This window comes from Cyphellophora europaea (assembly GCF_000365145.1).
Source record: "Cyphellophora europaea CBS 101466 unplaced genomic scaffold supercont1.8, whole genome shotgun sequence".
Classification (NCBI taxonomy): domain Eukaryota; kingdom Fungi; phylum Ascomycota; class Eurotiomycetes; order Chaetothyriales; family Cyphellophoraceae; genus Cyphellophora; species Cyphellophora europaea.
The window spans coordinates 559,481-576,994 of record NW_008481814.1 but is presented as its reverse complement, the minus strand read 5'-3'; the positions used below and the strand labels follow the sequence as shown (position 1 = coordinate 576,994).

The 17,514-nt window shown below is 53.3% G+C and overlaps 5 protein-coding genes across 5 annotated transcripts; 2 read left to right on the top strand and 3 right to left on the bottom strand.

Moving 5' to 3' along the window:
- Nucleotides 1-528: 528 nt before the first annotated feature.
- HMPREF1541_08012 (uncharacterized protein) lies at nucleotides 529-1,128 on the top strand (the record flags this gene model as incomplete). The annotated part of the gene is made up of 1 exon (XM_008722334.1): nucleotides 529-1,128. The coding sequence occupies one exon, from the start codon at nucleotides 529-531 to the stop codon at nucleotides 1,126-1,128; it is 600 nt and encodes a 199-aa protein (XP_008720556.1).
- Nucleotides 1,129-2,764: 1,636 nt separating this feature from the next.
- HMPREF1541_08011 (uncharacterized protein) lies at nucleotides 2,765-5,456 on the top strand (the record flags this gene model as incomplete). The annotated part of the gene is made up of 7 exons (XM_008722333.1): nucleotides 2,765-3,426; nucleotides 3,481-3,730; nucleotides 3,918-3,935; nucleotides 4,003-4,195; nucleotides 4,345-4,480; nucleotides 4,545-4,551; nucleotides 4,671-5,456. 7 exons carry the CDS (start codon nucleotides 2,765-2,767, stop codon nucleotides 5,454-5,456), a joined length of 2,052 nt encoding a protein of 683 aa, XP_008720555.1.
- A 1,050-nt stretch (nucleotides 5,457-6,506) lies between these two features.
- On the bottom strand, nucleotides 6,507-8,946 carry HMPREF1541_08010 (uncharacterized protein; the record flags this gene model as incomplete). The annotated part of the gene is made up of 4 exons (XM_008722332.1): nucleotides 6,507-6,780; nucleotides 6,847-8,680; nucleotides 8,737-8,760; nucleotides 8,808-8,946. The coding sequence occupies 4 exons, from the start codon at nucleotides 8,944-8,946 to the stop codon at nucleotides 6,507-6,509; spliced, it is 2,271 nt and encodes a 756-aa protein (XP_008720554.1).
- Nucleotides 8,947-9,379: 433 nt separating this feature from the next.
- HMPREF1541_08009 (uncharacterized protein) lies at nucleotides 9,380-13,834 on the bottom strand (the record flags this gene model as incomplete). Its single annotated transcript, XM_008722331.1, has 1 exon — nucleotides 9,380-13,834. One exon carries the CDS (start codon nucleotides 13,832-13,834, stop codon nucleotides 9,380-9,382), a length of 4,455 nt encoding a protein of 1,484 aa, XP_008720553.1.
- An 834-nt stretch (nucleotides 13,835-14,668) lies between these two features.
- Nucleotides 14,669-16,504, bottom strand: HMPREF1541_08008 (uncharacterized protein; the record flags this gene model as incomplete). The annotated part of the gene is made up of 2 exons (XM_008722330.1): nucleotides 14,669-15,743; nucleotides 15,849-16,504. The coding sequence occupies 2 exons, from the start codon at nucleotides 16,502-16,504 to the stop codon at nucleotides 14,669-14,671; spliced, it is 1,731 nt and encodes a 576-aa protein (XP_008720552.1).
- Between the last annotated feature and the right edge of the window lie 1,010 nt (nucleotides 16,505-17,514).

Here is a 17,514-nt window from a genome sequence, read left to right as displayed (position 1 = left end):
CGCCGGCTTCAATCATTCCACGATACGCGGGCGGCGGCTTGAAGCGAGACGATAGTCTCGTCTTGTCCTTTGGTTTTCGGACGGCAATTTAGGAAAGCCTCTGGCAGAAGGAAATCGTGGCTTCGTAACAGGCAGAATGGTGTGAGGTGTGTTTAGACTTGGTGAGGCGTGAAAAGAGCACAACAAACTGGGTTCTTGCTAGGTACCCGAACCTCGTATAGGGCACATACATGTAGCTGGAGTCAATGAGCACCAGTGTTCTTTGGAAGACGTAAGGGCCCGCCAATCCGAAGCTTCCGGCAGCTTCAAGCCGAGGACGCTGGACGCCCGCTTGCCATAGGGCGGTTTCCAGACACCGCAGGCGAAGCGCCGTTGGAATCGATAAAATCTGCCAAGCAGTGGCAACAGCGACCCGTTTCCAAGCCCCCAACTGAAGTTATTGAAACGCCCACGTCCTTCGATCTCCGTCGCAGATTCAGCTCCCTCCTCGCCCCTACTCCTTAATCGACCTGCGCCACCACCGCAAGTATGGAAGACGGCAAGAACGCAAACCCGCTCATCCTAAACCCCTCCGACCTACCCACACGCAAACGCCGCACTTCAGTCCACAAAGAGGCGAATCTTGCATCAGAACTGTTCCCGTATGGCGCTACTGCTACCGGCGACTCGCTATACCGAGTTTCGAGCCCCTCGTCAGACGAAGCGAGCGAGAGCGACTCGGATCCCGAGCCGATTGATGAACAAGAAATTTATGATTTGATTGCCACCATGTCAGACCCGGAGCATCCCATCGCTCTCGGATCTTTGGCGGTTGTGTCGCTGCCCGATATCTCCATCAAGCCTACTATACCAAGTCGGCCGTGGTCCACTCTGCAGACAGTGACTGTTCTTATTACGCCGACTATCCAACACTGCAGTCTAGCCACGGTGATCGGTCTGGGAGTGCGGGTCAGGTTGGAAGAATCGCTACCTCCTCGATTCCGTGTCGATGTGCGAATCAAGGAAGGCACCCATTCCACAGCAGATGAAGTCAATAAACAGCTTGCCGATAAGGAGCGGGTTGCGGCTGCACTCTGGAACCCGACGCTGCAGAGTTTCATCAAGAAGATGATGGAGACGTGCGAATAATTCAGTGCGCAAGGCCGAGGGTACTCAGTCCGCTCTCGAGCCTTTCCCTCAGGATCCGAATGATTAATGCCGTCATCACGATGGCGCCCCAAGATGGGCAGCCCCAAAGCACATCGATGCGTAGCCGAAATGTGCAAGCTGCGTGTTCGGAGACGTCACTCACATGTACAACCTGCTGGCCGGGGCTTTCAGGGATTGGGTCAGAGTCGTGTCAGCAACCGCATTTGAGGACGGGCTACAAGCCAACACGTGGACGCATATGTGGCTAACCTTAATAGCTGAAGCCATACGCCACAGGTGCGTGGATCCCGGTCCAGAAGCCCTAAATGCGGCAGAGATGGAGGTGCAGAAGGGGCCAAAGCAGATGTTCGAGGACAGGAGACCGCTGCTTCCGCAGAGCACTTTGGCCAATCGAAGATGGAGTGTATTGGAAGCATTTGTAGCTTTGTCTGCCAGGAGATCCTGCGGCTTTGTAATCGTTCTGCATCCAACAGGCTCGGAAGTACTTCTGGCGCTCAAGGACAAATGAACATCTGGGCGACGATCAGAGCGCTCCCACGTCGACCACAGTTTGCCAACGCTCCCGGGACAAGGTTGGAACCGCAAGCAGATATCCCGCAATAAAGTGGCTGTTGGTTAAGCTCGTGGTGGAAGCTTTCTTCGATTTCTCCGATCGACATGGTGGCTGGATCGATGGAGATTCAGCACAGCTACGGAGCAGGGGGCTCTCACGCATTAGTGAGAGTTGTCATTCATTCTACAATCCCTCCCTATTTGTCGGCCACCTTTTCCACCAGCTCTGGGTGCTCCGGAATAGAGAGTTATTGCGCGCCGCCTGCCTCAGTCCCGATTTGTTGCATATCTTCTAGATCAGGTCGTCAGTCCTAACCAATGACAAGACAAGTTCGCAGCACGTTCTGGCTCACTCACCGATCATTGGCTCGGGCTCTACTTCTCTTCCTCCCTACTCAGTTTTCGCCGCCATCGCGTGAAAAATCTTGAAAGTGTTTGTGGCGAAGCTTCACTTCAAGCTCATCAAGGGCGGACCGAAATGTCCACAATGCTTGTCCGCAAGCCCCCAAGCCCATGATGTAGGTCTCTTAGTGTTGCCCGACCGTCGGTAGCCCCCGCCGTTGCATCTGAAGTGTGAAGCCCACATCGCCCCGACGGTGTCTGTTGGCGCCGAGGGAACATTTCCTCTCCCACGTTGCAGCCTTTTTTCTTTGGCAGTGAATATCGCTTGTGAATTCCTATTGTATCTGATGCCATTGACGCATTGAACCCTCATCCTTACCTCAGCTATACGGTGGTCACTGCCTTCTAAGGCCCTGCTTTCGTGCCGTGGGTTAACTGAGAGGACGTTGCAACGTCCAATCACGACACCGCCTCAACCTCGTGGCTACAAGCACGATTCTGCTTGATTCAATCTACCCCTGTCGACGCTGACGCTCTATCTACCACTTGCCGCGTTTCCCGCCAGACTGGCGAACGATAGAGCAACTTAAATACGCCCAGCGTGCTTTGCCCAGATCGCTTCTGAGCTTGATTCCCCTTCTTTTGCAACCAAGCAACTGGGCAAGCACTCCTAAGCCTTTCTTGGCCCTTTTGCCTCAAGCCTTGGTCAGCCCGACGCCAGATGGCCGATACACAGGATCCCATCACGTGGGGGCCAGCGGCTCCCCATGGTCCCGATGTCAGTGGTCACCATCCCTCACTCGTCGCTCCCGACTTTGGCATGAGCCACAATGAAAAGGAGATTTTCAACTCGCTGCTCAAGCCCGACGACTCGTACGACACCAATGGTGTCTACTGGGCTGATCTGCCATGGTTTCGCCGTTTCAAGTTCGTTCAAAGTGTGAACTCGGTGGAAGCCAAGCGCGAATTCGGCTCTTTCTGGTCAATGTTCAAGGCCGATCCGCTTTCTCCCGTCGGCTTCTACTTCAGAAATATGGTCTTGCCCGGAGCCGGTCTTGGTCTTGAAGGTTACGTGTTGTTCTCGATCGGTAATCTCAAGCCTCTCTTCCAGAAGGGCTTCCCAGACTGCTGGAACTCTGAAACGACGTGCAACCCCACTTGGATCGCCGCTGTCGAATACCTCGAAATCTGCGGTATTATTGTTGGCCAGATCTTGGTCGGTATCATCGGCGACTGGATTGGTCGCCGATGGGGCTTGATCCAGGATGCCACGATTATGTTTATCGGCCTCATCATGCTTACAGCCGCCTGGGGTGTGACTGAGAATGGTTGGGTCATCTGCTACGTTTGGTCACTGTTCTTTTACGGAGTTGGCGTCGGAGGGTGAGAGGACTTCTCTCCCGTTATTGCCAAGACATAAAGTTGACATATCTTTAGGGAGTATCCCATGACCGCCACGTCCGGTATGGAGAATGCCGTCGGCTCCGGAAAGATTTCGACCAGAGAAGATCGTCTTCATCGTGGACGCAAGGTCACCAGTGCCTTCCTCATGCAGGGCTGGGGCCAGTTCTTCAACCAGGTTCTTCTCATCCTGCTGCTGCTTATCTTCCACCATGGCAGCGGGAACCCACCATACTCGAAGCTTGCGGTTCAATGGACCTACCGCATCTCTTTTGCTTTGCCGGCAGTGAGTTTCTCCAGTCCCAGTGGCTTTGCATTGGTCGACTTGCGTTCGAGAGATGTGTGACATCTCAAGGGAAAGCCTCCTTTCGGTGCACTTCCTTCTTGGACTGTCACTACACTCTGATCTCCTTGGCCTGATTCCCCCCCTTTTTGGAGAATGGTAACTGATTCAGGTTCTCCAACGCCTATAGATTGGAACATTATGGCTTGTGAGTCTGACCCCATCATCCCCCTGGTATCGAGTATCAATACTGATTCCTTGTTTCCAATGTCTAGGTGTACTACCGTACCTACAAGATGAGAGCTGCCAGCAAGCAGCTACAGGCGGCCAAGAAGAAGTCGAGCGTGACAGGTTACGACTCAGCCGCACTTCGCATTACGCTCAACCATTTCGGCGGCCGCCTCCTTGCCACGGCTGGTACCTGGTACATGAACGACGTCTTTTTCTACGGCAACAAGCTGTTTCAAGGTATGCTTCACCAGACTTGAGTTAAAGTTTTGCATCGAGACATGTCTCCAGGTGCCGCTATTCTTTCGCCTGCCATTCCTAAGGTATAGCTTGCTAACGTGAGTGTGATAGTGAGTATCCTGCGATAAGTAATACTATGCCAGGATAAGTCCCCTTCTCCATGCCGACTCAGACTAATCGGCCTGTGCAACAGAGTGAATTCATAAAAGTCATCAGCCCCGACAACAAATCGATCATGCCAGGTTGGCTATACAACCTGATCAACGTTGGCGTATCTCTTTGCGGGTGAGTCGTCCCATTTTTCACTCAACTATTCCCCTTCTCATGCAAAGTTTACTAACAAAAATAGGTACTATGTAAGTTCCTCTGCAGCCCCCTCCTAGAGAAGACACCGACTTGCCATCCTAGCCGAGACATACCCCATTTGTCTCATGCTCGAATTCTGCTCCGTTGAATCCTTGCTGACTTCTTCTAGCTTGCGAGCTTCCTCATCGACAACAAGATGTACGGACGCAAGCATATGCAAACGATTGGGTTCTTGATGTGCTTCATCCTCTTTGTGGTTCCAGGCTTCAACTTCAAGTACTACACCGAGCCCGCGCACATCCATTCCTTCCAGGCCATGTATTTCCTGTCGTCCTTCTTCAACCAATTTGGTCCGAACTCCGTCACCTTCCTTGTAGCCGCCGAGGTGTACCCGACAGCAGTGCGCGCCACTGCCCACGGCTTTTCCGCCGCTGTCGGTAAGCTCGGCGCCCTGACCGCCGCGGTGCTCTACAACTACATCGACACACAAACAAAGTTCTACGTCGTACCCTGGTTCGGTCTTGCCGGCGTCATCCTCACCGTCGTCTTCATGCCCGACACCACGGGGCTCGATCTCAAGGAACAGGAACGTCGCTGGGCCTTCATCCGCGCCGGCCGCGAGAAGGAGTACCACGGTGTCGCCATCCACCCCAGGCACGTGTCCCTGTGGGAACGATTCCGAGGCGTCCACAAGCCGTACGATGCGGAACTCGATTACAAACAGAAGCTGGAAGAGATGCGTGGCGAGTGGGAGCTCAAGATGCAACAAAAGTACGATGAGAAGAACGGTCGTCTCGACGAGGCCGATGTCTTCGATGACGACTTCCACACCGATGCGACAACCTACTTCAAGCGGACGCATCATGGTTCGTCGAACAACACCGATTACGAGAAGGAAAAGCTGGGTGACCTCGATAGCTCGGAGAATAGTCCTTCTCCGCCTGCTACACGCTAAAAACTATGAATCGAAGCGGGAAGGGGCACGACGTGACACTTCGCTGAACGACTTGAGATATTGATGTCGGAGTGATTGAAATTGGCGTTTGGAGCGAAATCAAATTTGGGCGTGTTTGCATTGTCAAGCTTGATGTATCGACCTCGCTGAGTTCGGTGACAAGGCTATGATGGGGATAAAAAAAAGACATTTGTCTCATGAACGCAGATTGTCGGCGCAGGCCTTGGACAGATGGGGCAGCAAGGGGTGAAGGAGGTGCACTCCCGTATATAAAAGAGAACCAAAGCGCTCATTCAGATTTCGCCTTTGGGCACATTGATCTATCTGTGTCCAGATTTCCAGCCTGACTTTGCATCTACATTCGTGCCCCATTCTCAATCCAGCGGCCGATGGGTCTGGCATTCGCAGATTGGGCATCGGGTCGCTGAAGCTGCAGCCAAGGAATGGATCGACTTCTTGTGTTGGATGGCAAGCTTGTAGAGATGCACCACGAAGATGACGTTGGCTCTGTCGAGTGCAAAGAGATGTGTTGGAGATATCACAGGAGTGCCACGAGAGCGAGCGAGCCCCAGGCGGTCGACCAAAATTGACGGAAAGGCTCCTGGAACTCACAGCAGGCTACCACCCAACAGCCTGTGACGCGGGTTCCGAGGAGGGCGCCAGTTAATTTCATCACACTACCAAAAGTGATCTGCTGTATATGTCCAGGGAGCCCGCTGGTGAAACTTGTCGAGTCTTTACTGTGCGCTTCTAGTAGTCAACCCAGGAGCCTTCCCGCCAATTTTGTCGACCCCGGTGTCGAGATATGATAACAGCGACAGCGGTAAGATGAGAGTGATTGAGAGTGTGAGAGTGCCAGAGTGAACAAGAAGGACGATGTGCCTTGAAGACATTGCTCGGATTTTTGTCTATTCCGTCCATAGCTGGCAAGTAGCGTGACATCTGATGAGAGGATATGCGTTAGTCGATACCCTGCCCATCTTCCTGCACGCAAGTGGCCCGTATCATATACATCTGCCCCGCTCGGGCAGTTCTGTGACCCTCCACCTATCATTCCTCGCGCAGAACTCTCGCACCTCGCTTCGCGCCCTTGCGGCCTTTCTTCTTGTGGCCTTTCTCAAATGCTGCCGCGCTGGCGTGGTCGCGGCCAACATTGTCCAAGTCCTTTACCTTGTAGATACGGATGATCCACTGTTCTGATGTGAAAGCTTCCTCGAGCGTATTGAGCTCCGTGTTGGCGGAAGGAATCTTCGCGCCGCGTACGCGATCCTGTGCTTGCCCAGGTGGGAAGAGCTGGGCGAAGTTATGATAAGACATTTTGTACCTGGGTTGGTGTTAGCATCCGAGGAAATGATAGGAATGCATCTAGATAGCACGGAGGTGATCTTACATCAGGGAGTTCTTCATAGTCGCAGTGGCGCCCTCGTCTACTCTGTATTCGCCTCGTTCTGTGAAGAAGCTGCGCTCCTTGACCTCCTCAGGCCAGATACCTTCAGCGATGCGGACCATCCACAAGAATTTGTTGATGTCATCGCCAGAGTAGCCCAACAAACCACCAAACACAACGAGCACGTAGTCTACGTCGTGTTGACGAAGAATTGGGTACGAGACTTCTTCGCGGCTGCTCATGGCCTTGCCAACGGTGGCGATATGGGTGTTGTTCCAGGTATTATTGTCGACGAGTGTAGGGCGGTCTGCCATGCCACCAATCTGGTAGCCGTAATCCCACCAGCTCATAATCTTGGCGTCCTGGGGCGTGTTCTGGCGCAGCCAGTAGTATGCTTCACGGTAATCATCGATGATGTGTTGACTACCGTCTGGCAGGCGGGAAGCCAAAACAACCGAGGGCGACGAGTAGGCGTTGGAGGTCACCCAGGTGCAATGTGCCACAAAGAGAACCAGGAATCCAGTGACGAGTGAGGTGATGGTGGACTTGGATACCAAGCTGTAGATGCCAACGACTGGCTGCCGTACAGATTTCCCGAGATTGAGTGAGGCCGGGAATGACGGAGTAGCGGAAGGTGGTTTGGCACTGCCATTGGTGTCGAAGGGTTCAGGCGGGGATTTGACCGTCAAAAATGTGTCGAGAACGTGGGAGAGAGCCAGAGCCGCGGAGCAGCAGACTATGGGCGTCAATGTCAGCATCAAGCGCACCATAACACCTGCGAAATAGGATGCCAGAACGGCGTAGATGACCACAAAGACATGCTCATCGCGGAGATTGCGGAAGCACATGTAGACGCCAGCCGGGAAGAGCCAAATGAGGAGGTTTAGGTCGAAGAAGAAAGCAGGCCAGGCGGTAGGCTGGTGCTCGGAGACGGAAGCGATGATGGGAATGTGAATCTTGGCGTAGCCGGTATCCCAGAGGGAGTAGAAGCGGCCGGACCAGGGTGCAATGACACCAGAAACGGTAAGACCGATCAATCCAAGGAACATCACGGCGAAGATGGTACCACCGAGAGCCACCAGAAGCGTCTGGAACTGCTTGCCTGGAAGCTGGTTGCGCAGGAAATCGAAGAAACCGACAAGTTGCAACAAACCAAAGATCCCTAGAGCGGCCATGTGATCACTGCTGCGGATAGGGAGGAAGCCGACAAAGGGGACCTGCATGCTGGCTAGTGTACCAAGAGCGTACCATGTCGAGTACGCGATGTACACTCGACTGCTGTAGCGGCCCATAAGGATCAAGACGAAGACATGAAGCGGAATGAGATTGGTGATGAAAACGTAACCACCCCATGCGGACACCATGTAGCCGTAGAACAGTGCTGCCAAAGCTCCCCACATAACGGAGCCAACCTTGACAGCTTTGATCCAAAGGTAGAAAGTGAACACCAGCAGGAAGATGGCGATAGCCTCATTATCGTAGCTACCGGCCACGGATCTCGAGATGTAGCCAGGCGCAATGCCCATGAACGCCGCAGCCAGTAGGCCCGCCGACGGTGACGTTGACATCTCGGACGTGAGCAGGTACATGGCCAGGGCTGTCAAGCCGGAGAACGCGGGCGCAAGCAACACACAGATGTTCCGGATGTCGACCGGCAAGGACAACAGGCGGAGAACATGGTAGATCACGCCGGAGGTGACCATCAAGCCAGGGTATAGTGTTCCGCCAGTGACTCTTCCAAGTGGGTGCCACGTTCGGTCGTCGAACCAGTCCCAGAACGAGTAGAAGCCATGCTTGACTAGGTATTTTGTTGCTCTGAAATTAAACCACGGGTCGACTGCAGTACTCGTTAGAACAGTGCACCGTAGAGGGACGCAGGTGGGATGGTCTGACATTCGTGGATAATACTCTCGAAACCTGCGACGTGTTAGTCTGATTCTGCAGCCGGAATTTCCAGCACGTACGAATTACACTGAACAATCGTGCCGACACAGCGGCGGCAGCTATAGTACATAGAATGATGACACGGAGGAGACCCCTAGTATTCTTGCTGGTGGTGCCGCGCAAGAAAGGCTCCAGCGGTGTTTCGGAGGATGCGGCCATGTTGGCCGGTCTAGCAAGAGTTCCTCAGGGCCGCGGAAGAAGGCTAGACGAAAAATATGGTCGTCGCTAATGAATTGAAACGCAAGGACGGCGACAACAGCTTCGCAGTCGAATGGCTGCGGGATGGAAGTCGCCAGGTTGCGTCTCCAAAATGATGCCAAGACATTACCCCTGCTCCACGCGTTCAGCCTTGACATGCGCCTTCTCAGCCTTGCAATCTATCTTGCTAAAAGGAACTTGATTTGTAGTTCACGGTGATCTTGTTGATCATCGCTATGCGTTCTATACACTTAGGAAGCTCCAGTATTAGCCGCGGGCCCAATTCCAAGAAATATTCGCCACGACCATCCTGTTTTCCGATGCCAGGCATAGGTCTCATGGTACTCGTAAGCATTAGTATCCCTCCAAAGTGGCTTGAGATGCTCAGAAACAATTACTTTTCCGAGCTCCTGCGCCGCCCTCTCGGTTTGGCAGTGCTAGTACTCCAGTCACTTTTGGATCTATCTCCTGGCTTCAAACCACCGACATCAATTCGTTGCTTTTTCGGACTCATCGAGATGCACTCGGCGGTCCGAACAGGAAGTGAAGCGGGCGTCGCAACGCTCGCCAATGGCTCCAGACCGGGCGGCGGACCGGGTATGTCCGCTGGGGTTGCATCAATCGGCTGAATAGAAGCAGTGCCTTCACTCACACTGTTGAATTTCTCCACGTTCTCCTGTGTCAGTGCCATGACCCCATCCTCAGAGTCACTATCGCCCTGCGTAGGGTAGCTGACCGGCATGGAACTGCCCATCATTGTCAGGTTGCCTGCTATTTCGTGGCTGTAATTGTGATTGGGAGCTGTCCCGTGCTCATCGTCGGTGGCTGAAATGAGCTTGGCGTCACGTAGACTCCGTGCCTTGTCCTCAGCTTCTTCTCGCCTTAAGACTCGCTCACCTTCTGTGTCAACCTCAGCCATGTCCTGGACCATAAGACCCGTTGATTTGCTGAGCCGGCGAGCCTTGGTCAACGTTGGACTAGGCTGCCCTGCCTCGTGTATGGGAACCTGCCGACCAGCAGCAGAAGTTAGGGCTGCCATTGCAGCCGCCCGAGCGTTCAGAAATTCAGCCGCGATGGAATCGTGATCTGGACAGTTTGATGAATGGTCCGTCCCTGATCGGCTCAAGCCGAGCTTGTCGTTGTCAGAAGGAGGAATTGATGCTCGCCTGAAGCTATCCTGTTTGGCGATCCATTTCAAGATCATCTTCTCGAGCATGATTCGTTTGACTGGTTTCGCCATGTAGTCATCCATGCCGGCCTTCTCGCATCGCTCTCTGTCTCCTCTAATCGCAGAAGCTGTCATTGCAACGATCGGGACGCGTTTGATAGCTTCAATCGATGCGTAAGGATGATGATGTCGGAGCAGGTGAGTAGCGTGATACCCATCCAGAATAGGCATTTGTACATCCATGAGAATCAACGAAGGGACCGGATATTCAACAGCTTCTTCTGGACTGCGATCGGGGCTGGTTGCCTTGAGCATATACTCGAGTGCTTCTCGACCGTTCCAGACAGCTGATACCCGGAAGTTGAGGCTTCGAATGAATCGAATCGCAATCTGCTGATTGACCGGGTTATCTTCCACCACCAAGATATGAATGCTTTCTCTACGAGCTTCGACGTTAGGAGAGTCTACCGGGGTCCGCCCCGGCGGTAGAGATGCGCGCTGGGCCTTGACACTGATGGAGCTCCGGGGTGACTGGACTGGTGGACTCGATCTCTTTGGCGTTCTACCATCAGTCGTTGAAGAGTTATCAACAGACAATGATAAATCAGACTGAAGACGATCAGGGAAGGATGTTACTTCCACAAGAGGTGTCGATGGCTTTCCGCCAGCGACATATTCCGTTTTCTTGAGTGGGATTTGGAATTTCGCGACAGTACCAACGCCTAGTTTCGAGATCAATTCGATGTCGCCCTTCATTAAATCGACCAAATTTTTGCTGATCGTCAAGCCAAGTCCCGTACCGCCAAAGCGTCTTGCGGTGCTTGAATCGGCTTGACTAAAAGGCTTGAACAGACGTTTCTTGACCTCCTCCTCAATACCGACACCACTATCTTCAACCGTAAATTGAACGGTGACCGCGTCGTGCGTCTCGGACAGCACTTTCGCGCCCATCCTGACATAACCACCAGAAGTAAATTTGATACTGTTGGTGAGCAGATTGGTAAGTATCTGGCGGATTCGGCCTGGATCGCCGAGAAGAACAAGGTCTTCCTTGCCGAGATTGAAGTCGCTGCCAAACTCAAGAGACTTCCGACGCGCTGCATAGGAAAGCATCTTCGCCACATCCTTCAGGACTGTAGATAGAGAGAACTGTACTTCTTCCACATCCAGTCGGCCCGACTCAATCTTGGAAAAATCCAAGATATCGTTGATGACTGTGAGCAGAGAATTTGCCGAACTTTGAATATTCTGTGCAAACTCGTGTTGCTCGTCGTCGAGTGTGGTATCTAGCAGCAGTTCTGACATTCCAAGCACTCCAGCAATTGGTGTACGGATTTCGTGACTCATGTTAGCCAAAAACTGGGATTTCATCTTGCTTGATTCCTTCGCAGCCGCCTCATTCGCCAGCAGCTTGATGTTTTCTTGCTCCTTTTGTCGCATCGAGGTTACCTCGGTGGTGATCCCAATCACACCTTCGACATAAGCCTCGTCAATGATGCCATGACGCCCTCGACGTCCGCGTAGCGGTACCAATTTGGAACGAAACCATCGTCCGTTGTTGTGAATCTCTCGTAGTTCCAGCTCAGATGTGCCATCCAGGATTCTTCCAATGGATGTCAGTAAGTTCTCGACAAGGTCAGTCTGAGCACCGTTGCCGTGGTCTATGAGCACCTCTTTGATGGACTTCCCTAGTATTTCCGTCTTGTTCTCATCAGGGTCGAGGCCTTCGAATGGCCCCCCCTCGAAGAATGCCAGCCGAAGCTTACGGTCCACGGTCCACATGTTCATGTGCGAATGATGCAAGACATCGAGTAGCTGTTGCCGGATTCTGGCACCAGCGTTGCGAGCGTCCACAATGTCTTGTATATCGGTACACGTTCCAAACCATTTCAGGATCTCGCCAGTCTTACTGTCACGAAGAGGCATTGCTCGCCCAAGCATCCAGCGCCATTCACCATCGTGCCGTCGGCATCGATACTCCACGCTGTAGGTATCACCTGTTTTCAGAGAGTGCTGCCATTTCTTTACTGCTTCGGGAATGTCGTCGTCGTGGAAAGGTAATTTCCATCCTAACCCGAGAGAATTCTGGGGCGTCAAACCCGTATAATCGTACCACCTTTGGGAGAAATAGTCATGGAATCCATCGGGACGTGTGGTCCACAGCATCTGAGGCATCATGTCACAGATCAAAGCGAACTGGTCGTCGTTCTCAGCGTTTTGTAGAGCAATTTTATCGGTGTATTCTGTGACATCCTTGAAGGCGATGAGGCCTGCGAAAAATTCGTTGGTTTTCTCATCGAACACTGGATGGCCCGAAACATCGTAAATCGACTTCTTGCCAGTCTTATCATTGATAAGACCAATCTGCCAGCGACCGAACGCCTGTTGTGTCCTGCATAGAGACACGATCGGGTTCTCGGCGTCTTCCAGCTGCCTTGAAAAGTCGGCTGTCCAGGGTTGAAAGCGAGACATGAAATCATAGCTATCATCGGACGTTGGATCTGCATTGACGGCAAGCAAGCGCCGGGCAGCAGGGTTTGGGAACACTACGCTCTCGTCTTTCCACATGGCCAGTACGGGGATATTCATAGCTGTCAGCATGGCATCCTTCATGCGAGTAACTTTCTGGAAGTCAGTGAAGGTGGCAGGCGAAGCGCACCTAGCGGGGGCGCCGCTAGGCAAGAATGTCGACATGGTGCTGCTCGGGCCGGTGCCTTCCGAAGGTGACTGCACCACGCTGCTTGCTGTAGAGGAAGTGGGAGTTTGCGACTGTGACGACTGTGAAGACCGCGTCGATTGACTAGACTTGGCGCGAGGTACGACGTGTGAATGTGACTGCCTGCTCCCAGTGCCATGTACTGAAGGGCTCGTGAAGGTGAGAGTGTAGAAGCGCTGATCTTCGAGCATCCAAATTGAGATTATCATGCGGCATGTCGATTGTGCGCCAGAGCCCTGTGCCTTAGTAGAGGTTTGTCCGCGACGGAATCGCTGAGAGGACACGAGCACATCAACAACTGTGTCGTGTACAGTGGCCTTTTCCCGCAACGGCGAGCGACCTCGCATAGGCATTTCTGCTACCGGAATGGTAGTCACGTCGCCATTGGCTTGTGGTGTCGTCTCCCCACTGCGGACTCTAGCCAGAACACTCCCGTCGCCGTCCTCTGCGAGTCCACCAGTCAAATTATCGAGAAATTTCTCCCAACTAACCCACACTGGAACGCCATCAGACAGCATGTCGATGCCAATCTGCGAAAGTGTCTGGCCTTTTAAGATATCGTTGACCGACTCACCAACATCTTCAACATTACTTTCAGGTTGACGCAAGCCGAGCAACCTGCCCATAGCCTCATTGGCCAGTACGATGGTCTTCAGCGATGATAAAACCAATAGTGGTGTCGGCAAATATAGCAGCGAGGCCAATGCGATTTCGGAAGCCATGGGAAGGCGTGGAATATTCATGTACAGCTTCTCGTTGGGATCGATCGAACTGCTTCTACTCGTACTCCGCTTGTGCTGTTCGGAGAATTGGTTGTTTGGCGACAACATGTGCTGTGGGGTATCTTTGATCCTGCTGAGCGACCGCTTCAACGAGGAATATTCCTCCAGAGTATACTGGGATCCCGAGACCAGCTCAGGTACCTCATCTTCAAGTTCGGAGGTTCTGCTATCGCCCAAGGTCATGGTAGCGGAGGGCGTATCTTGAAATGCGCGGGAGGGAAGCGCAACACGAGGACAAGGGCCTGGGTGACGTAGCTAAGGCCCGGGAAGCGTGGTACGAGTAGCGAGACCATTGAAGTCTTATTCGCATGCGGAGAACTGTGCGCATCGTTGTAGGAATATCATGGCATCTACTAGGAACGCGTAAGAGAGCATTCTTGTTGTTGCCGGATGGGATAACAGATAATAAGGAAGAGTAATCTCACACAGGCGATCAGCTGGGGCTCTGTTCGGGAGGGTTTGAGTTTTTGTTTGGACGCTGCCATTCACCTGGAGCCATGCCTGAAGAGCGGTTGCTCCGGGCCTCAGCGGTCCCATTAAAAAGGTGGCCACGATTGAGCGCGAGGGCCCCCACATAACCCCTGGTATGGTAGATCGAGATCTTCGTATCCCACGCCATGGCCTTTTCCTCATTTCCCACCATTTCCCCATCGCATTGAGTGCTTCGTCTGCACTGGCGTCGCGAATCAACATATGACTGCCTCCTGAACCGTTCTTCTGCCTCCGAACGCATGCCTTGAGCATCCAACGATGAGAACAACATGAAAGAGCCGATCGCTGCAGGTGCCTGACGGGGCGCCACTGACGCAGCGGCCGATGAACTGCCCAGAATACAAAAGCCTGCACACTAAATCGACGATCATGCAAGACTGGCACAATGTCTCCGCAACGGCCACTTCCAGACCTGCCGATCATCCCCGTAGTCAGGTCACTCGACACAGCGTGTCCACGTTTCAACGTCGCGACTGACGATCCTGCCATTGTAATGATTCCATGTCTAACATTACTGCACTCATTCTAGCTTTTCACACCTGCTCGAGCCTCTTGACCCTCGGCATTGGATATTTTTACACGCTTCTCGACTAGGGCGTGCTGAGTATCCAGAGGGATATCAATATCGTAGGCCTTGATGACAAGACTGCAGGCCAACCCGACTGCGCAGAATGCTGTTAGCACGATATACACCACTCGGATACTCTGCGTGTATGCCATCTGTAGGTCCAGCTTATCAGTGCCAGTTGGCGTTGCCCGAATGACTTGAACCAACGCGGCTGCGTCCTTGGCGAGCTCCGGCGCCTGTGCCGCATAACGAGGAAACGCTTCCAGCTTGCGGATCATGGTATTCTGAAAGATTCCGCCGCCAATAGCCACCCCGATGGCTTGGCCAAATGTTCGGAAGAAGACAAACAGGCCTACCGCGAACCCCATATCTTCATTTGTCGATGCTGCCTGCACCTGAAACTGGAGAGCGGGGAACAAGAGCCCGAAGCCGATCCCAGGCACAATATTGATGAAGATCCATGCTGGAATGCTTGTGTCGACTTCCAGAAGGATGGTTAGTCCCATGCCCAATGTTGACACGACCCAGCCAATCCAGATAATCTGTCGGTAAGATCCTGTCTTAGTGATGAGGATTCCAGCAAGCACCGACATGGGCGCAACCGTGAAGGTTGCCGGGAACAAAGCCACCCCACTAATAACAGGTGAGTACTCCTTGACTGCCAGATAATACAGCGGCTGGTAGTAGAGCATCGTCCATACGATAATGCCGTGCAAAAATGTCCCGAAGTATCCCAGAATGGCTGTCCGATTCCGGAACACCGACAACCTGATCATCGGCTCTACTGCACAGTACTTTTCGTAGACGGCGAAAGCCATCAGCCCGACTGCTCCCACGATCAGCGGTATCAGTGTACGCCAATGCGACCACGAGTACATGATCCCGCCCCAGGTGAGTGGAATGAGGAACGATGTTGTGCTCGCGACGAATAGAAAAGATCCGATCCAGTCAACACGGCGCAGTTTGGCAACGATGGATTCCGGTACGATGTTCAGCCGCAAGAACAGTACGACCATCACATAACTGATACCACTGAGAAAGACACATCAGCACCCTTGCGTCGAAATGGACTCAAAACGGTGAAAGCAAGCAGAGGGTGTCGCGAGATGTATACAGTCGTCCTCCGGGGAAACTCACATGAACGGCAGATTGAGCCAGAATATCCAGCGCCATGCATCGACCTGCGCAAAAGCACCTCCTACGACTGGCCCGGACACCGATCCCAGCGCCCACATCGCTCCCAAAATGCCCATCCACTGCCCACGAAACCGCATCGGCACTAGGTCTGTGACGATGATCTCAGTCAAGGCAATAATGGCGCCGCCCCCAACACCCTGAATGGTGCGCCCAACCAGCAAGAGTGTGAAATTATCAGCCAGCGCGGCCATCAGCACCCCGGCCAGGAACAGCGTGACACTGACAATGATGACTGGCATTCGCCCGAAGATGTGGCTGAGAGACGCGAACGTGGGTTGGAATACGGTGCTCGCGAGCAGGAATGAAGTGCCGGCCCAGAAGGCCTCGAGCGCGGTGCCCTGCAGCTTCTCGGCGATGGTGGGCAGGGCTACGCTCAGTGACGTTCCGTCTAGCGCCACCATCAAAGTGAGCACTGCCAGGGAGGCGAAGGCGAGAACCAGGCGGAGGGTAGGTTTCCAGGGGGGTGGAGGAGCGGCATTCTCATCCGGGTTGTCTGAAGAGATGGACATGTTGGAGGAGGTCATGCCCGGTTGGGCGTCTGAGAGTTGAGAAGGGACGTCCGCGTCAGCTTTCTCGAGGTTGTCAGCGACGGTCATGATGTCCGCCTGCCCTCGTGCTAATCTTCCTCTAGTCCTGGCAAGGGGGAAAAGTTTCTACGTTGCCCAGTGGTGTGATACTAGCAGCTGCGATCGAAAATTCTACAGGAGTCTCAGAGCTGGCCCGCAAACCACGTTTTATTTATCACGGACCTCAATGCCTCACAGGGCAACACTCGATCAAAGCCGACGTATACGGTCCATTACTAGCGCTCTACATTTCTACCCATTATCGTGACATGGCGGCCTCTGTCGTTGACTAATGGGCCTCCCATTGCCGACGGAGCGATATTAGCCCGCGAGGTGGAACACGGCGCTCTCAGAGAATTCCTGTGGATACGGGAGAGCCATGGAGCTCCGCCCACTTTGTCCCGGTTACCGCACGACACGTGGATCAAGCTTCGCGTATCGTCCGTAGCGACATTTATTGATAGCAGTGGTAGTCGGGTGGGCAAATGGGACATGGACCGGATCGGAGGGCGAGATCTTCCGAGCGCGCGTACTCGGTCCTTCGAGCAGCTAAATACTGTAGTATGGCGGGATCGCGCCAAGAACAAACAATATTCCCTCCCCTCAAAGGAGAAGCAAAGACGCTCGTATATCGTGTCGGTGTGTAATCATTGCTTCTATGCGCTTTTGCGGTTGGAAGACAAGCCGATAGCATTAGTGACTGGAGCTGCAAGGCTCGGAATGTCGACTGTCCAACATGATCCAGTAGGAGTGGGTAATCACGCCATGCTTCCATCGCTTGGGAAGGTGGGAACCGGTCCAATAATTGTACCGATGTCTACACTACAGTTTCCCAGATACGGCATGGACTGCTTGACGGTTATGATATCTGTTCCCGAGAACGCCTGAGCAGACAGATCGATATTGTTGAGCACTTTGCGTTCCTGCTGATTGAGTAGACACACCAGTGTCGAAGAAGAGCAAGGCCGTGTCTGAATTATCTCATGCGCATGTCTTTCAATTCGTCCGCGTCCGATCTGCCTCGCTTCAAGCAAGAGTCT